The sequence below is a fragment of the Symphalangus syndactylus genome, chromosome 17 (genome assembly GCF_028878055.3).
Source record: "Symphalangus syndactylus isolate Jambi chromosome 17, NHGRI_mSymSyn1-v2.1_pri, whole genome shotgun sequence".
In the NCBI taxonomy this organism is placed as follows: Eukaryota; Metazoa; Chordata; class Mammalia; order Primates; family Hylobatidae; genus Symphalangus; species Symphalangus syndactylus.
Window position 1 is genome coordinate 98,579,115 of NC_072439.2, and position 23,835 is coordinate 98,602,949.

Here is a 23,835-nt window from a genome sequence, read left to right on the forward strand (position 1 = left end):
ATTAGCTGGGCATGGTGGTGGGTGCCTGTAATTCCAGCTACTTGGGAGGCTGAGGCAGGAGAATCACTTGAACCCGAGAGGCAGAGGTTGCAGTGAGCCGAGATCGCAGCACTGCTCCAGCCTGGGTGACAGAGCAAGACTGTCTCAAAAAAAAAAGAGAGAGTTGAGTTTGGGATACATCGTGTTATGGTGACTCTGGGACATGTAGCAGTTGATTGACCAGTAGAGAGTTAAAAATGCAAGTCTGGATCTTCTCTCGTGGAAGAGAATGTTGGAGCTAGAAATTAAAATTGGGGAGTTATCAACAGGTTGGTGGACACAAAAGACATGAAGTAGAGAATGTGCATACAGGAGAGACAGAGGCCTGAATCAGGCACCTGGGTTTGCAACAATTTGATCTTTATTTAGCTTTTTCATTGGTGTCATTGTTATTACCATTATGAGATAATATTTTATTTTTTAAATTATTCTTATTTTTTTAAAGACAGGGTCACACTCTATCACACAGGCTGAAGTGCAATGGTGTGATCTTGGCTCACTGCAGCCTCAACCTCCCTGCGCTCAGGTGATCCTCCCACCTCAGCCACCCAAATAGCTGGGACTACAGGTGCGTGCCACCAGGTCTGGCTAAGTTTTAAATTTTTTGAACATACGGAGTCTCAGTATGTTGCCCAGGCTGGTCTTGCGCTCAGGCGGTCCACCTGCCTTGGCCTCCCAAAATGCTAGGATTAGAAGCCTGAGCCTCTGCGCCCAGCCATGAGTGAGTATTGTATAAAGCAGAGACAATGTGCCAGATGTTTGGAGTGAAAAGGACTTGGCTCCTGTTCTCTTAGGATGGACGGTGCTACACACAATCACAAATCACAGGCTATAAGAGAGGTGGCCCAATCCTGCAGGACACTTCGGCGTTCCAGATTTGAAGGGGAAGGAGAGATCAGAACTGGAGGCCCCTCCCTGAGCCCCCGAGTAGGGTGGTCCACGTCACTCTACATGCGGCAGGCACTGTAAGTATTTCACCTTCTCTAGACGACAGTAGTTCCTCGAGAACAGGAGCGCTGGGATCATGCATATAAAGCTCTTTGCACAGTGTCTGGCGCCGCTTCGATGATGGCTATATTATCAGTTCTTCTAATTCCTTTGAATTCTTGGCAAGAGTTGGCAGGGAACTTTGTACACATCAGGTACAAAAAAACCCATCCACGCGGTCTAAGATCAAGAAGCTCTTGGCACTCTCTGACAGCCCACGACAAAGCAATTCCCCTTCTTTCTAACACAGTGAGGGTCCGTAAAGGAGATTATCCACAAGGACTGGCTGAGTGGATAAAAGACAGACTAGCTGCGTGGCTGACCCTTCCAGACGACAGGCTGTCCCTCTTTCCAGTGGTGCCGCCGTCCCCAAAGTTGGCCCCTGCTTGGTCCTTGGCTGGAACCTTGTAGAAAAGTCTCTGATCAGCAGACCTCACAGGCAAGGGTCTCCTAGCTGGCCACCCCCAGCCCTGCAAAGGCACCAACGCAAGAAAGCCGGGGGAGCCTCGTTAGCATTGCTGGAAACTCATTTAAATACCCCGCTGCTGGGCCACCAGGCCGGCAGGTGTTCCGGGGCCGCCCCGCCCGCCCCTCCCCCGCGCTGCAGTTCCCTCTAGGAGGCCCGGTCTGAGTGAGCCTGTGCTGAGCCGCCGAGCAGCCCGCTCTCCATGTGACTTCAGTTTCCGTCTGTTCCTTCCGCTAGTGCTAAAATAATCTGATGCCCCACAGAAAGGAGGCAGCCCAGCCCCGCGTTCGGCTGCTCTCGAGGAGGCCGGAGCCCCCGGAGAGGATGCGCCCCGCGGAGCCGCCTGCGCCTGCGGCAGCCGTGAGTATTTCCTGCGTGGGGGCGTCCCCGGGGGACGGCCGGGGCCCTTCTCCAGGTGGGCAAGCGCGAGCGAGGCTGGGCGGTAGGAGGTCAGCGCCCGCGGGCCCGCGGCTCGGGGCTGGAGGAAGCTGTGGCCGGCTGCATCCAGGCACCGCCGCTTCTGTGCTGGGCGCGGGGGCCGCAGCTCCGGGTGGAGGTGGAAAGCTGCAAACGGCGGTGCGGTGTAGTGGACACCACGAGGGCTTCATTCTCAGACGTGGGTTTGAGTCCTGGCTCTGCGGGGAGCATGTGAGCAGACAGTTATAATAAGGTTTCCGAGCCTCAGTTTTCTCATCTGCAAAATGGGAACAGAGACGCTCCCTCCCTGGGCTGGGCGACCGGGTATGATGAGACCGCTGTGTGCACACTCAGCATGCTGAGCGCTGGGCTCGCCTTTCCTGCCCCGCAGCGTGGACTGAGAGCCACTATTTCATAGATGAAGACACTGAGACTGGTTAACAGCAACACCTGTTCACAGATGCCGTCCACGTGCCAGGCCTGTCCAAGGCCCTGGGGACACAGCTGTGAAGATGTGCAAAGCCCCTTCTCCCACAGACCGTTTGCCCTTGGGAGATTCACTGGGGCTCTGTGACTCGGATCCTAGCCTGGCCTTAGATCCATGGCTTATCAGCGGGAGACTAAGAGGAGGGCGACCAGGACTCGGATGCTCTTCCGTAGCCCTAGTGGCCTCTGCACGTGGGCCGGCTTCTCAAGGGGTCAGCGTGCTTCCCCACGTACCCAGGAGCTAGACGGAAAAAGAAGTAAGGAGCCACTGGTGTGGCTTTGTGCTGCCTCTGAGAGAAGGTGAACACGTGCCAGTTGGTGGCTGGGGCTGGAGGAGGCTGGATCGGGGTCCTAAGAATGGAGACTCCGGACAGGGCTGGTCAGGGCTGCTGTGTGTGCTTCCGGAGGGGCTGAGGGGTCCCCACTGGAGGCTTCTTCATGATGGGCACAGCCTGTTAGGAGTCTGGGTGCTAGAAACATTCAGAGTCTATGACCCTCCATGCTTTCCTGGGTGCTCCTCACCTGCCGGCTGTGACACACAGACTGTTCCTGTGGATGCTGAGGGTTTGCTGGGCTTTACATTTACAATACGTATTTGTTCTCCTCACACACCCCTTAGGTTCGTATGTGTATGCCTGAGAGTTCCTAAAGGAGATTGTAGAATCATGGGCCCAGGAAAAAACCTTAACTCCTGCCTTTAGGTTAAACAAAACAAAACAAAACAAAAAACAAACAAACAAAAAAAAACTCAGCTTCACAAAGAAGGCATTTTTAAAAGTATATATATATATTTACTTATTTTTAGAGACAGGCTCATGCTCTGTTGCCCAGACTGGAGTTCTGTGGCACAATCACAGATCACTGCAGCCTCAAACTCTTGGGCTCAAATAATCCTCCTGCTTCAGTCACCTGAGTAGCTAGGACAACAGGTGCACACCACCATGCCAGCTAATTTTTAAAATTTTTTTGTAGACACAGGATCTTGCTATGTTGCCCAGGCTGGTCTCAAACTCCTGGGCTCAAGCAGTCCTCCTGCCTTGGCCTCCTAAAGTGCCGGGAGTGTGGGCATGAGTCACCACACCCAGCTTTCATCTAATGAGTACCCTCATGGATGGGAACTTCATGAAAACACATATAAACTTAATCTTTCATGGTTTTTAAATTCATCATCCAAGAGTTGCTGCTCTTTGATGATGAGACATAGATGGTAGACTCCAAAACAGAGAGCAGACGCCTAGTATCTTTGTTCTGGGTTGTGCATTAAGAATACATTGACCTGTCTGTCTCTAGTCTTCACTCTTTTGGAAGAGAGATGCTAGTACTGATGACAACCTGCATTCTGGCTGCGGCACACTGCAAAGCGTGCACCAGACTCTCGTATGGACAGTGACTGTGCCTCACATCAGGTGCAGATCCATTTTAGAGCCTCAGAAGTTAGGAGAGGGTGGACTTTCAACCACGACTGAAAACACTGTCTTTCTTAGGACATGCTGTGTGTGTAACACACTTACAGATGTCTGTGCTCACTGACGCTTGTTGATGTGTCATTGCACGTCAGTGACAAACATTTATCATTTTTTTGCCTTTGGTGGAACTTCTTTATTATACTCACTTTCCTCCCAAACCATTTTTCTCAACTTCATCATGAAACAAATGTCATGTGGTCAGTCTGTGATGGGGCTCAGGGCTAGGTTAGGTGATGATTTCTGAAAGCTCAGAGACGTGAAGGAAAAAGGACATCAATGCTTGGATCTTATAAGCCTCACATGCAACAATAAACCCGAGTTCAAGAATCAGATTCTTGGATAGATTGGTTTGGTAGCAAATGACAAAAAACCAACATAAATATGCTTCAGCAAAAAAAAAAAAAAAAAAAAAAAAAAAGAATTTATTGTTTCAAATAACTGAAAAGTGTACAGGCAATAGTTTCAGGCATGGCTGAGTCCAAATGCTCAAACGGCATTGCCAGGAATCCATCTGTCTCCATTCCTCAGCTTTGCCTTCCTCTCTGTGGGCCTCTTTACCAGGTAAGTCCTGGAGCTGGTGACAAAGATGGCTGCCTGCAACTCCAGCTGTATTCCTACTGGTTTGGCATCTGAAACAGAAAGAGCAAGTCTCCTTTCCATGAGTTCTAGCAACTGCCCTTGGATTGATTCTCATGGGCTTGGCTTTTATGATGAGCCTGTGTTAGGAAAATGGAGCGCTCTCACGGGCCCAGCCTTATTCACAGGCCCCACCCTGGAACCAGGAGCTGGGATCAGACCCAGACATACAGCCTTTTTCAGAAAGGAAGGGGGATGGTTGCACAGCAGTGTAAGTGTACTTAACACTACTGAATTGTACACCTAAAAACGGTTAAGATGATCACTTTCGGCCGGGCGTGGTGGCTCATCCCTGTAATCCCAGCACTTTGGGAGGCCGAGGCGGGTGGATCAGGAGGTCAGGAGTTTGAGACCAGCCTGGCCAAAATGATGAAACCCCGTCACTATTAAAAATACAAAAATTAGCTGGGTGTGGTGGTGGACGCCTGTAATCCCAGCTACTCGGGAGGCTGAGGCAGGAGAATCGCTTGAAACTTGGAGGCTGAGGTTGCAGTGAGCCGAGATGATTGCGCCATTGCACTCCAGCCTGAGCGACAAGAGCAAAACTCTGTCTCAAAAAAAAAAAAAAAGATAATCACTTTCATGTTTTGTGTATTTTACTGCAATTAAACATTTTCTAAAGAAAAAAAGGAAAGAAAGGGGGTGATTTTCTCAAAGGGGAATTGAGGAGTTTTTACCAGAAGGAGAAATGAATGTGAGTAGGCGAAACCAACCAATTTCCAGAGCGAATGGGGTCAGGCGCTGAGACCAAGCCAATGTGTCTTTCTTCACTTTAATGCCTGAGGGATTTCAGAGTGAACAGAGTGAAGAAAGGGGGAAGTGGAACCTTGTCATGGTCCTCACCCACGAGGAGGGCGCGAGGAGCAGGCTGGTACTGGATAGGCTCAATGCGGCCACAAAGCCTGGTGAGGTCACAGGGACTCCCCTCCTCCAGCCCCAACCCAAAAGGTTGCCTAAGTCAGGTGCTGCGCCATGTGCACCAAGCAACTTTCTGCTGCCACCTCCAAGAAAGAGAAGGACCGGGAGGGGATTTCTCCCAGGAGAAAGCACGTAAGGCTCCGTCTTTTCCCGTCTGTTCTCATGCAGGAGCTAAGTGTCTGAGGCAGCCCCACACCCACAGTGCCTGGCAGGGGCCCACCCTGGGGTACACATCGTGTTCTCCTAAGCTCATGTCACTCCATTTCAGATGTCAGCTGGACACGGACTCCTGCTGCTCCTCCCTACTGTCATTCACTCCTCTCCTGCTCCAGCCCTGATCCCTGAAGTCTCTTCTGCCCTTGCAGTGTCTCCCCTCTGTGGTCCTCAGACACCAAGGCTGAGCCCTTTCCCTCGGCCCTGCAGGCTCAGTGGGGAGCAGGGCTTTCCCTGCCTGGTCCTGGACCACCTCCTTCAACTTCAGCAAGTTAGTGGTCTCCGTGTCACCAGCCAGCCTGGCACCCTGAGACCTCCTCATGGGCCTCCCCCAATGGCCTTTCTCTTGTTCTAGATTATTGGGCCCTTCCTCAGGTCCTTAAACTGATGCTTCCATTCAGCTTCTCATCTCCTTCCAAATCCCCAGTTTTCTTCTAGACTCTTTGGCTAGACAATGTTAGAGCCATTTTGAAGGCCTCTGACAGCCCCCATCTTGCTTTGTCTCCACAGAAGGCCATGGTCCCGTGATACACTCAGGGGTGCTGTTCAGAATATCAGGCACCGCATGGTACAGCTACTTGGGAGGCTGAGTCAGGAGAATTGCTTGTACCCTGGAGGCGGAGGTTGCAGTGAGCCAAAGTCACACCACTGCACTCTAGCCTGGGTAACAGAGCGAGACGCCGTCTCAAAAAACAAAAAAAAAGTTAAATCCCTTGATATGCATTCTGAAATATTTAAAGGAAAGTATATCAGTGACTGCAATGTACTTTGAAATGCACGATCAGGCGGGGCGCAGTGGCTCACGCCTGTAATCCCAGCACTTTGGGAGGCCAGGGCGGGTGGATCGCCTGAGGTCAGGAGTTTGAGACCAGTCTGGCCAACATGGTGAAACCCTATCTCTATTAAAAATACAAAAATTAGCCAGGTGTGATGGTGATCTGTGGTGATCTGGTGCCTGTGATCCCAGCTACTTGGGAGGGTGAGGCAGGAGAATCTCTTGAACCCGGAGGCAGAGATCGTAGTGAGCGGAGATCGCACCATTGCACTCCAGCCTGGCAACAGAGTGAGACTCTGTCAAAAAAAAAAAAAAAAGAAAGGTAGTGTGGGTGGTGCTGTGTGCCTGTAGCCCCAGCTACTCCGTAGCCTTACTTGAGGCCAGGAGCTTGAGGCTGTAGTGTGCTACAATCCCATCTGTGAATAACCACTGCACTCCAGCCTGGGCAACATAGCGAGAACTCTAAAAAAAAGGAGAAAGAAAGATGGACGGAAGGACAGATAGATGGAGAGATGTATGCTGTTGGGGAAAAGTTAAATGACTAACAGTACCTAGTAACTGTTCACATTCCTTGTCATGATCATAAAAATCAAATAATAAGAAATTAGAAAACTTCCATAGGAGCTGTAACTGCCTATAACACACTGTCATATGAATTACTGGGTTATTGCTCCACTGAACTATTAGTTTGTGATGAGGAGGTGATACCAGCACTGAGCCTGGCAGGATGAATAAGAGCTTTGCAGGTGAACAAGACTAGCGAAAGAGCCTTTCCCACAGAGGACAGAGCGTGTGAGCATGCGTGATTTAGTCAAGGATCGCAGGCATCCCAGGGTGGCTGGGGCTTGTGGTATTGAGGTTGAGTTGACGCGGAAGTCACAGACCTGGGTTTGAATTGTGGCTCTAACATTCTCTAGCTATATGGCCTAAACCTGTGTGAGCCCCCATTGACCAAGTGTGAAATGGAGATGACAACGGTTACCTGCTAGGATTTTTGTGGGAATTATATGTAAAGTACCTGGTACAGCCGGTGTTGCAAGGTGAACACTCAGCAAGCGTGAGCTGTCACAGTGAAGGGCCCGGACAGAATCTGGGAGCGATTATGCAGACCTCGAACACCACTGAATTGACCTTTGAATCGGCCTCTTGTCAGGAATCCACATCCTTTCATTCTTCAATCGTACACCTTCTCAAGGAAACCAAGTAGTCGGCTGGGGGGATATATTTTCATTGTTTTCCCACTGTGGCCACTAAGCCGCTGTCATCACCCATACAAAATCCCTGCCCACAGTCTACCGTGGACCCTGGGTGCTCTCTTCTCCCCTGGACGTCCCAGGGTCCACATGCTGCAGCTCCCGGGGGTGGGAGAAGGGATGAAAGCTACTTCTCCTTCACTGTATTTCCTTCAACACCAGCTTGCTGTTTGCACCGAGGAACTCTGCTTTCCCTTTGATTCATACACCACTTTGTCTCACTATAGAAAGCGTCTGTCCCCCTCCAGTGGGGGAGTGTCCTCCTGCAGGCCTTGGAGGACTTGGTGGGGTCCCCCGCCCACTGAACTTGAAGTCCAAACATTCCCTTATGTCGACAACGCCTTTTCACACACACTGTCCCATTCAGTCTCGACACAACCCTGTGAGGTCATCAGGGCAAGTGCTGTCCTCCATGGCCACCACCAGAGTGAAGGAGCCAGACTTGGGCCCAGGTCTCCTTCCCCAGCCCAGGGTCCCTTCCTCTACACAGGTCCCACCTGCTCCTCCTTATCGAGAAGGGCGGTGGCAGGTAGTCCCTCCCTTAGAAGTGACCAGAGGCAACAAACTTGTGATACTGAAGGGAAATCAGATGCTAAGGTGTTGTGCGGTTGAGCACCTATCGGCAGAGATTATGTGGGTCTCTCCTATAGAAAGATGACACCGAGGACCCATCCCCAGCCACCACCAGCATGCGAGGGCGAGGTGTCACCTCCTAGTGGGAGCAGGTTTGCATTTATTAAGACCTGTGGCCAGATGCAGCCTGTGGGCATGGAACAGGACAAGGTGAACTGACCTCTGCTGGCCCTACCAGGCTGATGCTGACCGCGTAGGGAAGCCAGTTGGCTTATTCGTGGCCCTGAGGAAATGAGGGCTGAGCAGGGAGGTGCTCAAAGCAGGCTCCTCACACTGGCTGTCTGGAGTCGCTGTGGGAAGGGCCCACGGGAAGAAGGGTTGCTGTGGCCTCTAAATCCCCCTCCAGGTGGAGGCAGAGCCTCATCCATTCCCAGAGCGTCCCTTGCCACAAGCCCCGGGAGAGCCCAGGCTGACCGGGAGTGCGAGGTTCGGGTGGGAATCAGAGATCTACGTTTAACCAGTGCTGGGAACCATGGCGCTGCCTTCGCCGGGCCACCGCGTGCCTCTCATTTCACCTCTCTGGCCTGCATATTCTTTTAGCAAACTTGGGGATTATGCTACACATTCTGCTTTACACTTTCCTTTCCTTGATATTATTTTATTATGAACATCTTTCTGTGTCAATCAACATATTGCTACCAAAGCGTTTTTATCACACCACGTCTTTCCTGTCGTGTGGTTTTATCTTAACTTATTTAGCCAGTGCTTCCATTAGGGACCTTTGATGGTTTCCACTTTTTTATTGTTATTACTAATGTTACAATGAATTTTCCTTTTAAAATATTTTTATGTACATTGTATTTCCTTAGGATAAATTCCTAGAAATTGAATCATTGAATCAAAAAGAATCCAGACTTTCAAGGTCTTTGATAAACTGTGCTAAATTGTTCTTCAGAAAAAGTGTGCCAATTTTCTGTTCTACCTGCAGGGTGTGAGACAGTTCTTAGGGGGAAAAAGTCAAAACCATTGTATTGTCTATATTTTAACAAATTCATTATTAAGAGAAAGCTAGAGAAGCAAATCACAAGCTCTGAATTCACACATCACAATTCTAAATGTCTGTTGTTCTAATCTTCAGTTTCAAGTTCTTGTTAATGCATCCACCATTGCAATATTTACTTTTTCAAAATATAGGAATGTATTAATTTACCAAAGATCACAATCGGTTCTTTGCTTTTTTTTTATTTTTTGAGACAGAGTCCCACTTCGTTGCCCAGGCTGGAGTGCAATGGCATGATCTCGGCTCACTGCAACCTCTGCCTCCCAGGTTCAAATGATTCTCTTGGCTCAGCCTCCCGAGTAGCTGGAATTACAGGCACCTGCCACTATGCTTGGCTAATTTTTGTATTTTGAGTAGAGACGGGGTTTCACCATGTTGGTCAGGCTGGTCTCAAACTCCTGACCTCAGGTGACCTGCTGGCCTTGGCCTCCCAAAGTGCTGAGATTACAAGTGTGAGCCACCACGCCCGGCCACCTGGCTAATTTTTGTATTTTTAGTAGAGACGGGGTTTCTCTATGTTGGCCAGGCTGGTCTCGAACCCCTGATCTCAGGTGATCCACCCACCTCGGACTCCCAAAGTGCTGGGATTACAGGTGTGAGCCACTGTGCCCAGCCTGTATTTCCATTTTTAACATAACAAATGTTTCCTAAGCACCTTTCTGAGAAGAGTGTTTGAAAAAGGTATGTTAATAATTCCTGGAAATATGGGGACAAAGATTACCATAATTTTACATCTCTTTTCAGGAACATTTATTTCATTTTCCTCATTTTTAAATGTGAGTACTTTAAAACTTACAGAAAAGTTTACAAGAAAGTATAATACTAAATTTACCCAAGTACTAATATTTTCCTTTACCATCTCTATTGAGCCATTTGAAGGTAGGTTACATAAATTACGGACATCATGAAAGTTCCCTGTAAGTGCTTCAGCATGCATTTCCTAACAATAAAGGCGATGTCTTACATAACCACAGGCTTGTTATCCGACCTGCAGACATTATCAATAACCTCATATCATCTGCGCATTTGAAAACACATCGCTTATGCATATTTAAATTTCCCCAATTGTCTCGTATTTTTCTGTTAGAGACTTTTTAAAATCCAACATCGGGCCAAGCTCAGTGGCTCACAATTGTAATCCTAGCACTTTGGGAGGCTGAGTTGGGTGGATTACCTGAGGTCGGGAGTTCAAGACCAGCCTGATCAAAATGGAGAAACCGCAGCTCTACTAAAAATACAAAATTAGCCAGGCGTGCTGGTGCATGCCTGTAATCCCAGCTACTCAGGAGGCTGAGGCAGGAGAATCACTTGAACCCGGGAGGCGGAGGTTGCAGTGAGCCGAGATTATGCCATTGCACTCCAGCCTGGGCAACAAGAGTGCAACTCTGTCTCAAAAAAAAAAAAAAAAAAAAAATTCCAACATCCACTCAAGGTTCATTCACTGCACTTGGTTAAATGCTTGTTAGTCACTTATAATCTAGAACTGACACCCCCAGCCGCACCCCAGCCTTTCTTTGTTTTTCAAGACTAACTCTTGAGAAGTCCAGGCCAGTTACCTTGCAGGACGTCTTACAGCCCGGATCTGTCAGAGGCTTTCCTCATGACTGGATTCAGGGCAAGTGTTCCTGCAGGCGTTCCACCAGGACAGTACCCTGTTTCCTAAGGCACCACACTCAGAGGCTCAGAATGGCAGGACCTCTCACCACGGGGGTGTTGAGTTTGGACATTTGGTGAAAGTTGAGGTCATCCTAATGTTTTGCAAAGAATCAGAGGGACCAGAGCTGCTTGCCTGAGACTTCCCAGTGCTTCCTGGAGAAGGGACTGTTGGAAGTGGTCACAGACTGCGGGTTGGTTTTGTTCTGTATCATCTGTTCTCGGTGGTCTGTGACCAGCTGCTCTTCCCATTCTCCCAGATCCCAGATGCAATTGCTCTTTTTCTTGCAGTCAAAGGCAGACTCCCTTTCTCATGGAGCCCTCCATCTGGCACCATGTGCCCTTGTGTGTCCATGAGTGTCGCTGTCACACATTTACACGCTGCACCTGTGTGCACTCTGCCTCTGGAGAGCCCTCCCCCAGACCCAGGGAGAAATATTTGTTTCTAGCACAGGGTGCCCCGAGAGCTGCCCACTTCTCCAGGAGACCTCTTTCCGTAAAGCTTTTTCAGCTTCTCTGATTACCTTGAGGAGAAAATGCTTAACTACGTGGTAACATCCATGTGGCACTTGCTCAGAGCCCCTTTAGCAGGGAGGTTCCGGTCCCAGCTCTGGCAGCAGCTGTCACGTAGTAGCAGTTAGGGGAGGTGGAGGTGGGGACGGTAAGGTGTCCCAGCAGCTCCAACAAGGAGAGACCATCACTGTGGGCAGGGTAACAATTCAGATATCCAGCATGCACCTGAATAGTAGAAATCCGGCGTCCTTTTCTAAAAATAAAACAACAGCAAAGTTCAGATCTGAGCTACTCTGTAGCATTTCTTTTTTTAGAGACAGAGTCTCGCTCTGCTGCCCAGGTTGGAGTGCAATGGCGTGATCTCCGCTCACTGCACCCTCTGCCTCCCAGGTTCAAGATTCTCCTGCCTCAGCCTCCTGAATAGCTGGGATTACAGGCATCCGCCACCACACCCAGCTAATTTTTGTATTTTTAGTAGAGACAGGGTTTCACCAGGTTGGCCAGGCTGGTCTCAAACTCCTGATCTCAGGTGATCCACCTGCCTCGGCCTCCCAAAGTGCTGGGATTACAGGAGTGAGCCACCACGCCCGGCCATTTTTGTATTTTTTTTTAGAGAGGCAGGATTTTGCCACCTTGCTCAGGCTGGTCTCGAACTACTGAGACCCAGCGACCCCCCACTCCTTGGCCTCCCAAAGTGCTGGGATTACAGGCATGAGCCACCGCACCTGTTCGCAAACAAACATAATTTCTAAAACAAAGGAGACTCTTTGCAGCGGCTGTACGTTCTTCTTCCTCACTGTCAGCGTTCTCTTGTTGCAGAATACAACCTCCATTCATGTTGTTTTTATGAATGAATCTTTTCACCACTTTCTTACTATGACCAGGTCTGGAGGCAGAAAACCATGTTGTCTTCTCTGCCTAAAAAGCAACACCACATCTTCACAGACAAGGTTGGCTGTGGAGTAGACTCACAGCATTCCATGATAACTAGTTAGAATGCAGCAGTGTCCCAAATGGGCCAAACCTCGTCAAGACAGGAGCAACAGGCAGCTCAGGGTCCCAGGAACACTCACCAGCTGGCAGCCCCTCGGGAAGCGGCTGGACTTTCCACCTGTTCCTGCATGCTGGGCACACGCTGGCTTAGACGCCCTCTTACAGCTGCAGGCGCTGTGGCGTGGTCCTCAGCTCTGAGGATGAGTGGGAGGAGAGGAAGCAGTCCTGTGCGTGCAGGGGATGAGCCACGGATTTTGCAGAGAGATATGGCAAGAGGATTGTTTGCCTTGGACTCTTTGCAGGGCCATGGCTCTGAGGAGGCTCTCTGCAGCTACACACTCTAGGAAGAGTGTTTCTCAACCTCAGTGGCCACTATTTTGAAAGCTTTTATTTCTTTACAGTCATTACATACTTTTAATTTAGCACTGGGTCATGGCCATTCTCACATGATTGTATCAGTCAGGGTCCAACCAGGAAATGGAAACTGCCCAGATTATTTAAGACAGAGGATATTTAATGCAAGAAAGTGGCAACACATGGTGGAAAAGGCTGAGAAAGCAAGCAGCAAATAAACAGTCAACACAGCGATGAGCAGCTTCAGGAAGCTTCTTATCCTCACCTAGGTAGTGTGAGGACAAGAGGAGGAGGTGGGCCAGGCACCATGGCTCATGCCTGTAATCCCATCACTTTGGGAGGTCAAGGTGGGTGGATCACCTGAGGTCATGAGTTCGAGACCAGCCTGGCCAACATGGTGAAACCTCATCTCTACTAAAAATACAAAAATTAGCCGGGCGTGGTGGCGGGCGCCTGTAATCCCAGCTACTTGGGAGGCTGAGGCAGGAGAATTGTTGAACCCGGGAGGCGGAGGTTGCAGTGAGGTGAGATCGCAACGTTGTATTCCAACCTGGGCACCAAGAGCAAAACTCTGTCTCAAAAAAACAAAACAAACGAACAAAAACAAAGAGGAGGAGGTGGTGTCACCAGAGCCTAGGGGTCAGCGGAAGAAACTCTAGGATGTCTCTGTCCAAGGCAGAGAGGAAGGGAGAGAAATACCCTGGATTCTTTCTGCCCTCTGCTGTCTGACCTCCCAGGAGGAGTGTCTTCCATTGACTAAACCAGCAGAGTTTGTGACAGGTGACAGCAGAGTTTGAGGCCAGGTGACAGCCGAGTTTGAGTTTCACGGCTTTCAGAAGTCAGAGCCCTGCCACACCGAGGAGAGCAGGGAAGGGCAAGGCACAGCTCTGAGGACAACCTGCTGTCAGCCAGCATAGTCATCTGTGCCCAGGGTTAGCCTTGCTCTGCAATTTATGAATGTAGAGTTTTTAATCGAACCTTCCTGCATACGTTTTACACTAGTTGGTATAATTCATCCTTCCAGCCACATTACTCAGGCCTTTAGTTTAGACTTTGTGTAGCTGTTGAACTACCTTGGAGATTACACAGGAATAACCAGCACTCAGTCAACTCACTGGTGTTTGGAACTCACAAGTAATAATTAATAATTGTGTTACTCACTACCTTTACAGCCACGAAGCCCTTCCACATTCATGAGACTGGTTTATTCTCATGCAACTCTGGAATAGTTATTATTACTCCCGTTTTGTAGATGGATTCTCCGAGTCTTGGAGACTTTGTCTGAATTCCTGAAAGACAAATAACAAATAACAGAGGCAGAATTCAAACTCTGGTCAGCTTGGTTCCAAATTCCATGATCTTCCCATGATGTCCTGCTGCTTCCTGCCAGAAGGAGCTATACCCAGGGCCACAGCAAGTTTTTCTTCTGGGCTTGTTGGCTGAGTTGAGCAGGAAGGAGAGGATATGTTTGAAACTTGCAAAATTCTTGATGACCCGTAAATGAAAATGCCTCACCTGAGGGTGACACGAGGCCTAGCTTGCCTTCCAGTCTGAAGGTTGCCTTTTCGCTGAAGGATCTGCACTCCTGCCCCTTACACCTCTAGATTCAGTTCTTTAATATACAGGGCTGGCTCTTCTAGAAAGATCAGAGTCACAGCAGCAGGTACCACCCCACGCCTGACAGAAGCGGCCAGGGAGGAAGGGAGGGTTCTTACCTCCCCATCTCCCCTCAATAAAATTCAGGATGCCCAGTGAAGTTTGAATGTCAGATAAACAATTTGTTAGTATAAGGATGTATCTAGCATTGAAATGATGCCTTGTAATTTACTAAATCTGAAACTATGCAACCTTATCTCATGGTGGGCAGTGGTGGTGATTCCAGGTTTCAGGGGCGTGGGGGCGGGGAAGGGTGCTAGGGGGCTCCTGAGGTCAGGAACCCATATACCTCTGCTTCTGCCCTCTCTCCCCTGTGCCGGCTACAACATAATGATTCCTGTGTGGGTGCAGAGGCAGAAGTGGGTCTGGAAGGGGATTCCCAGTGTCTGGCAAGTTCTGGTGAATTCTGCATTGGAGGTTCTCTCTGTAGTAAGGGGAGTTGGCCTGGCCTGAAGTGAAAGCTGGCTTACCCGGTTTCATTTAGCTCTTCAATTAGTCTGTTTGCACTGGTGAGCATTCAAATCTGATCAAGAAGGTAAAATGAGCTTTCAAGATCCCTAAATGCATTTGAAGAAAGGAAAGACGAGGCCCCTGAGTGGCTGGAGCGAGCAGGTGGGGTGAGCTGGTGCCGCTGTCCCAGGAGAAGATGGGAGGGCAGACACTGGGCCTCCGGTGGGTGTCAAGGAAGGGGCAGATGGAATGCTGGGGCCAGCTCTTGTCTCTGGGTCTGCAGAATGTAGAGCTGGGGGCATGCACCGGGCGTCAGGTCCCCAGCAGGGCAGCAGTGAGTGCAGCCTCACTGCTGGGAGAAACTGCCCTGCTCACTCATCGGAGCTCGGGGAGCGAGGCGGGGTTGCTCTCAGCCCTGCCACTAAGGTCATCCACAACCTCGAGTAGTATCTCTGGGCCTTTGTTCACCTGGCAAATGCGATGAGTATGTTGCATTTCCCTTGTGGCTCCTCTTAGTTCTGAATCTCTGCTGGTGCGTGTATACCTTCAAGCTTTCTCATTACTGCTGTTCTGTGTGCACTGGCCAGGCAAGAGGCTGGCAACCACGTTTCGTGAACCACCTTTATTCTATCCAAAGATTGCTTCTTCATTTTCCCCTCTGTTTTTCCCCCTGTCCAGGCAAAATATCAAACCTCTTTTTTCAAAGGGTCATAGTCAAATGAGTTAACCAAAGGGATCAACGCTTTTGTAACAGCCTCACATCAGCAGCTGATGAGTAACTCTGTGGGACAGAGGTCCCCATCCGTGTTTCCGTCTCAGTCCACTCTCCAATTGTTCATTCATTCACTCGGCAAGTACTTACTGAGCTCATGGGATGCATCAGGCCGATTGGAGCTGGAGGCAGGAAAACTTCAGCAGAATTACAAAATATGGGAAACTCCAGGTGACTGGAGGCCTGGTTACTCAAGCTTTTTGCTTCTCCCTTCTGTGCTGGACTCACTGAAGTTTAGTGTTCAGCCACCCGTCCACCAAATGGTAGAGGCAAAATGAAATTGAGTTCTTGTCAACAGTTTCAGTGAAAGGCTGGAAGTCTTGGCTAAAGGAGGTATTTGAGTCCCCTGTGGGCTGCACCTGTGGAGCTGCAGCGAGCTCCAAGACCACACAGAATTGGAACTGGCTCCTTCTCCCGAGAATACAAACAGCCCTCTGGGATGTCCTTCTCTGACTTACCTCTTCCCTGCTCTCTGTCCACAGGGCTGCCCTTGAGATGGAGTTGCTGCCCCTTTGGCTCTGCCTGGGTTTTCACTTCTTGGCAGTGGACTGGAGGAACAGAAGCGGAACAGCCGCAGCAGCTTCCCAGGGGGGCTGCAAGTTGGTGAGTTTTCCCTTGAACCCTGATCTGTCGGCTGCTCCTGTCCTGACAAGGCTTGGTCCATTTGGAAAAGCTGACGGACTGTCCGTCAGGAAGGGCAGAGAATGAAGGAGCCTGAATCACTCTGTGCCTGCCTAGCACAGGGCCATGTGCAGCTGCTCTTTCACCACAGGATTTTAAGATGCTGCCTGGGAAGAGCCAGGCAGTCCTTGCCCCGCCTTTCTCACGCCTGCTGAGGATAGGAGGCATCCGAGACCAGCCTAGGGCAGCTTCCTGGAACAAGAACAACTTGTTAAAAATCTGGATGATTCAGGCCGGGTGCATTGGCTCAGGCCTGTAATCCCAGCACTTTGGGAGGCCGAGGCAGGCAGATCGCTTGAGCCCAGGAGTTCGAGACTAGCCTGGGCAACATGGTGAAACCACATCTCTATAAAATACAAGAATCAGTCAGGTGTGGTGGCACACACCTATAGTCCCAGCTACTTGGGAGGCTGAGATGTGAGGATGGCTTGAGCCCGGGAAGTGGAGGTTGCAGTGAGCTGAGATCATGCCCCTGCACTCCAACCTAGGTGATGGAGCCAGACCTTGTCTTAAAAAAAAAGAAAAAAAATGCCGGGCACGGTGGCTCACTCCTGTCATCCCAGCACTTAGGGAGGCCAAGGCTGGCGGATCACTTGAGGTCAGGAGTTTGAGACCAGCCTGGCCAACATGGTGAAACTCCGTCTCTACTAAAAATACAAAAATTAGCCGGGTGTGGTGGTGCATGCCTGTAATCCCAGCTACTCGGGAAGCTGAAGGAGGAGAATTGCTTGAACCCGGGAGGCGGAGGTTGCAGTGAGCTGAGATGACACCCCTGCACTCCACCCTGGGCGACAGAGTGAGACTCTGTCTCAAAAAAGAAAAAAACAAAACAAAACAAAAAACTGGATGATTGAGCTGCACCGATGGTATGAGAATCTCTGGGTGAGGTGCATGAAAGCTGGAGAAGCCTGCCTCGGAGTTTGTGGACGAGTCGACCGCTAAGGCTTACATAGCTGCAGGGAGGGCTCGCTGCCGTGCTGCACTGCAGGGCAGCAGCCTGGACCACGCTCAGGCTAAGAAGACCCAGAGTGTGGATACCCAAGCCTTTATAGGCGCCTTCTCCAGGACTTTCAGCCTATATGTGAAAGTAGACTTGGGTCAAAACCGAGAAATTTCCAGTAATTTTCCCCTTCATCTATATAACAATGATATCAAAAGTCTGCTCAAGAAACACATATTTAGGCCAGGTGCAGTGGCTCACGCCTGTCATCCCAGCACTTTGGGAGGCTGAAGTGGGCAGATCACGAGGTCAAAAGGTTGAGACCAGCCTGGCCAACATAGTAAAAACCCATCTCTACTAAAAATACAAAAATTACCCAGGCGTGGGGGCGTGTGCTTGTAGTCCCAGCTACTCGGGAGGCTGAGGAAGATCGCTTGAACCTGGGAGGCAGAGGTTGCAGTGAGCTGACATCGTGCCACTGCACTCCAGCCTGGGTGACAGAGTGATACTCCATCTCAAAAAAAAAAAATAGAAACACATATTTAATAAACATTTCTTGAGCCATATTATATACTAGGCACTGGGAAGACAAATTGGATGTCAGGGCTAACACTTACATTCACATATGTATTCCTAAAGCATAGCTGTCATGGTTTTTAACCTCTTTTAGTAGTAACCTATAACCACTGTGCTAGAGTCTATTCCAATATGACATAGAGGTTACGCGCTAGACTGGCCTGGTTTAAACCCAGCCCCACCCTTAGCTGGTGACATTGGGGCCACTCTAGGTCATAGTTTCTCCATCTGTAGAATACATACGTAATAATAACGTCCACTAGTAACATCATGCTGTGTTGACTGATGATTAAATGGGTTAATACATGTAAAGCACTCAGGATAGTGCCTGGTAGGTGGTAAGTGCTATGCGTTTTATCTGTTATCACTCATATTATTATTAATCTCTGCTATGTTTGACCTCCAGCATTCTCTTACAGAGGCAATAAAGGATTAACTACACAGCAGTTATTCAGGGGTTACCAGGCACAGGAAGAGGAGAGATAAATGAACAGCCTTTCAGAGTTCAGGCTAGACCCTCTGCTTGACACTTTCTGGCCCACTGGGCAGGAGTAGAGAATTGGCTGCCAGGAAGCTCAAAGAGTGGGTTTCCTGCAGCTCTTCTGAGTTGACGACTGAGAACTGGAGAGTCTGGGTGCTCTCCACTGGCCCTCATCACATTATCCATTTGACCTTACTAGAAAGTGGACGTTGGCCAGGTGCGGTGGCTCACACCTGTAATCTCAGCACTTTGGGAGGCCAAAGCAGGCAGATCACCTGAGGTCAGGAGTTTGAGACCAGCCTGACCAACACGGTGAAAGCCTGTCTCTACTAAAAATACAAAAATTAGCCAGGCATGATGACGGCTGCCTGTGACCTCAGCTACTCAGGAGGCTGAGGCAGGCAAATCGCTTGAACCCGGGAGGCCAAGGTTGCAGTGAGCTGAGATGGCGCCACTGCACTCCAGCCTGGGCGACAGAGCAAGACTCCGTCTCAAAAAAAAAAAAAAAGAGTGGACATGGTAAGCTCTTCTGGGATGGCCGTATGGTCCTTCTACATCACTTCAGCGGGGCCACAGGGAATTGCAGAGGTGTGACCCACGACTGCAGCAGCTGTGGTGGGACAGCTCCCCATAACGTGAAGAAAGCCCCTGACCACAACATTCTCCAGTGAGTCCGCACCCAGGGAGGAGCGCAACAGCCACTCACATAAAGACACACACCTGGCCGGGCACGGTGGCTCACGCCTGTAATCCCAGCACTTGGGGATGCCAAGGCAGGTGGATCACCTGAGGTCAGGGTGGCCAACATGGCAAAACTCTGCCTCTACTAAAAATACAAAATTAGCCCGGTGTGGTGGTGTGCATCTGTAATCCCAGCTACTTGGTAGGCTAAGGCAGGAGAATCACTTGAACCCGGCAGGCAGAGGTTGCAGCAAGCTGAGATGGCGCCATTGCACTCCAGCCTGGAAGACAGGAGTGAGACTCCATCTCAAAAAAAAAAAAAAAAGATATAAGTTCTCTTCCAGAGTAATTTGTAATTAGAATGCAATCCCAATCAAAATACCAAAGAGGGAAGGGGGATGTGGAAAGAACTTGGCAAATCCTTTCTAATGTTCATCTGGAAATTAGAGAAACCCAAATGCTCAACAATAGATGATTTAATTAGATCATCCTAATAATTACAGCTAACATTTATTAGGCACAGTAAATGTGTTTCACGTAAACAGTCACACTTGATCCTGAAAAAAAAAAATGCTATGAGAAAATGACAAGTATAATTTCGGTTTTACAGGCAGGGTAATGGAGGTCTCTTTCGGTTCCGTAACCATCCGAAGGTCACCGATTTGAACAAAAGCAGAGCCACGAAGCATTGGCCCTGGAACTCTTGCTTCAACCACTGTGCTATTCATGAAATGAATGCATATGCTTCCTAAAAAGATTATGATCACATTTATTTGTACTGCCAAGGCAATAAATCTGTTATGTTATTGACAGAGGAAGAAAAATAGGTTACTGAACAGTTTGCACAGTATGGTCTTATTTTTGTTTTTTAGACAAAGGTAGGTAATATCTTAGGAAAGATCCAGAAAGACATGGAACAGAAGGTGACTGGTATTTCTCTGAGAGAGAGGCGGAGGTGACAGAAGAGTTTGGCTTTCCATCTGTCAATACAGTATCAATGTTTAATTATTGGAGGTTTTATTTTAATTATCAGATAAACAACCCGAGGGTCCAAGAAATTCCACTGCTAGTGGTGGTAGAGCCAAGATTCAGACTTGAGTCTGTCCTCCAAACCTGTGCTTCTTCTAACCTGTCTCTCGGGATTTTCCTCCTCTGTTGCCCTGCTACACTTGCCCTCTGGGATTGAGCCCACAACTGTAGGCAACCACTGCCCTCTATGCCATTGCTCCTCTATCTTATCACTTAAAACTTTTTTCTGGCCGGGCACGGTGGCTCACGCCTGTAATCCCAGCACTTTTGGGAGGCTGAGGCGGGCAGATCACCTGAAGTCAGGAGTTGGAGACCAACCTGGCCAACATGGTGAAACCCCATCTCTACTAAAAATACAAAAAAAGTTAGCTGGGCATGGTGGCATGTGCCTGCAATCCCAGCTACTTGGGAGGCTGAAACAGGAGAATTGCTCGAACCCAGGAGGCAGAGATTGCAGTGAACTGAGATGACGCCATTGCACTCCAGCCTGGGTGACAGGGCAAGACTTCATCTCAAAAAAACAAAAAAGCCATTTTTGTCCTAGACACCTAAATGACATCCTATGGCTGATTGTTGTTTTTGCCAATTTTGCAAAACATGGGGCTGAATTAAAGTATCCTGCACGTGTGCTTTCTGCAGTGTGACCGGGGTGGCCTCGTTCCTCCCGCCTCCTTATTCTGTACGATCAGAGTAGAACCCTGTTTAGGAAAAGCACTGAACTGGGCATTCAGAGCCCTGGGTTCCAGTCCCAGCATGGCCACTGGCTCTTCACTTCTCCCCTCCAGACCCACTTTACTTCTCTGTACAATTCAGGCAGGTGAAAGCTCTCAAATCCTTTTTTTTTGGGGGGGGATGGAGTCTTGCTCTGTCGCCCAGGCTGGAGTGCAGTGGCCAGGCTGGAGTGCAGTGGCACCATCTCGGCTCACTGCAATCTCTGCCTCCTGGGTTCAAGTAATTCTCTGCCTCACCCTCCGGAGTAGCTGGGATTACAGGTGTCCACCACCATGCCCGGCTAGTTTTTTGTATTTCCTGTAGAGACAGGATCTCACCATGTTGGCCAGGCTGGTTTTGAACTCCTGACCTCAAGTGATCCACCTGCCTCTGCCTCCCAAAGTGCTAGGATTACAGGTATAAGCCACCGTGCCTGGCCTTGTCTATTTTTAAAATGAACATCCTAGAGCCATCCCCAGCAGTTACAGGGACAGTCTGATAAATGAACTAAGTTTCTGTGCATAAATGCCTGCCTCTGGGCCTCCTCCCTGCTGACCAGTGTGGTTTTGGCCGCAGGTGGGTGGAGCTGCTGACTGCCGAGGGCAGAGCCTTGCTTCGGTGCCCAGCAGCCTCCCGCCCCACGCCCGGACGCTCATCCTGGATGCCAACCCTCTCAAGACCCTGTGGAATCACTCCCTCCAGCCTTACCCTCTCCTGGAGAGCCTCAGCCTGCACAGCTGCCACCTGGAACGCATCGGCCACGGCGCCTTCCAGGAGCAAGGCCACCTGCGCAGCCTGGTCCTGGGGGACAACCGCCTCTCAGAGAACTACAAAGAGGCGGCAGCCGCACTCCACGCCCTGCGGGGTCTGCGGAGGCTGGACTTGTCAGGAAACTCCCTGACGGAGGACATGGCAGCCCTCCTGCTCCAGAACCTCTCCTCGCTGCAGTCCGTGTCCCTGGCGAGGAACACCATCATGCGGCTGGATGACTCCGTCTTCCAGGGCCTGGAGCGTCTCCGGGAGCTGGATTTGCAGAGGAACTACATCTTCGAGATTGAGGGAGGCGCTTTTGACGGCCTGACTGAGCTGAGACACCTCAACCTGGCCTTCAACAACCTCCCCTGCATCGTGGACTTCGGGCTCACACAGCTGCGGTTCCTCAACGTCAGCTACAACGTCCTGGAGTGGTTCCTTGCGACCGGGGGAGAGGTTGCCTTTGAGCTGGAGACGCTGGACCTGTCCCACAACCAGCTGCTGTTTTTCCCGCTGCTGCCCCAGTACAGCAAGTTGCACACCCTCCTGCTGCGCGACAACAACATGGGCTTCTACCGGGACCTGTACAACGCCTCGTCGCCAAGGGAGATGGTGGCCCAGTTCCTCCTCGTGGACGGCAATGTGACCAACATCACCACCGTCAACCTCTGGGAAGAGTTTTCCTCCAGCGACCTCGCAGATCTCCGCTTCCTGGACATGAGCCAGAACCAGTTCCAGTACCTGCCAGACGGCTTCCTGAGGAAAATGCCTTCCCTCTCCCACCTGAACCTCAACCAGAATTGCCTGATGACGCTTCACATTCGGGAGCACGAGCCCCCCGGAGCGCTCACGGAGCTGGACCTGAGCCACAACCAGCTGTCAGAGCTGCACCTGGCCCCGGGGCCCGCCAGCTGCCTGGGCAGCCTGCGCTTGTTCAACCTGAGCTCCAACCAGCTCCTGGGCGTCCCCCCTGGCCTCTTCGCCAATGCCAGGAACATCACTACACTTGACATGAGCCACAATCAGATCTCACTTTGTCCCCTGCCAGCTGCCTCGGACCGGGTGGGCCCCCCTAGCTGTGTGGACTTCAGGAATATGGCATCTTTAAGGAGCCTCTCTCTGGAGGGCTGTGGGCTGGGGGCATTGCCAGACTGCCCATTCCAAGGGACCTCGCTCACCTACTTAGACCTCTCAAGCAACTGGGGGGTCCTGAATGGGAGCCTCGCCCCACTCCGGGACGTCGCCCCCATGTTACAGGTCCTGTCTCTCAGGAACATGGGCCTCCACTCCAGCTTTATGGCGCTGGACTTCTCTGGGTTTGGGAATCTGAGGGACTTAGATCTGTCGGGAAATTGCTTGACCACCTTCCCGAGGTTCGGGGGCAGCCTGGCCCTGGAGACCCTGGATCTCCGCAGAAACTCGCTCACAGCCCTTCCCCAGAAGGCTGTGTCTGAGCAGCTCTCCAGAGGTCTGCGGACCGTCTACCTCAGTCAGAATCCGTATGACTGCTGTGGGGTGGACGGCTGGGGGGCCCTGCAGCACGGGCAGACGGTGGCCGACTGGGCCATGGTCACCTGCAACCTCTCCTCCAAGATCATCCGCGTGACGGAGCTGCCCGGACGCGTGCCTCGGGACTGCAAGTGGGAACGGCTGGACCTGGGCCTGCTCTACCTCGTGCTCATCCTCCCCAGCTGCCTCACCCTGCTGGTGGCCTGCACCGTCATCGTCCTCACTTTTAAGAAGCCTCTGCTTCAGGTCATCAAGAGCCGCTGCCACTGGTCCTCCGTTTACTGACCTGGCTGTGTGCCAAGACTCGAAATTCGGTCTGCACACAACAGGACACTTTCTCGGCCGGCTTTCAAGATGTGATGCAGAGGCCACGTCTGACGAATTGAAGTTTCAATTAAAATTTAACATGTTTCCATTCCTCATCGCCCACCACGCCCCCGCCCAAGTTCTTTTTCCATCATTATAATTCATCCTCATTATCTTGGTAAAATATTTATTAAGTGACTTTTTTAGAAATAAAAGGCAACGTGTCTCATAAATATTTTTTAAATTGAATGCAGCTTGTGTTTGTTTTTTTAATGTTCCTTCATGGTTTCCCTTGGATTATTTTGTAGTGTCCTCCCCTTGGTGACATCCATGGAGCCGAAAGGGTAGCAATTCAATGCAACCTACTGGAAAAAGCACTCCAAGAGCAGGTGCTAGAGATCACGGTAAGTCAGTGCCCTGGGGATTCACCAGGGACAAGGATTTCATAGCACGACGACAACAACAACAAAGAATTTCAAAGCACAGCT

At 50.3% G+C, this 23,835-nt stretch overlaps 1 protein-coding gene across 1 annotated transcript; it reads left to right on the forward strand.

Moving 5' to 3' along the window:
* Positions 1-384: 384 nt before the first annotated feature.
* Positions 385-23,596, forward strand: NRROS (negative regulator of reactive oxygen species). Its single transcript, XM_063622194.1, has 3 exons — positions 385-1,852; positions 16,163-16,283; positions 21,356-23,596. The coding sequence occupies exons 2-3, from the start codon at positions 16,176-16,178 to the stop codon at positions 23,324-23,326; spliced, it is 2,079 nt and encodes a 692-aa protein (XP_063478264.1). The 5' UTR covers positions 385-1,852; positions 16,163-16,175; the 3' UTR covers positions 23,327-23,596.
* The last annotated feature ends 239 nt before the right edge of the window (positions 23,597-23,835 follow it).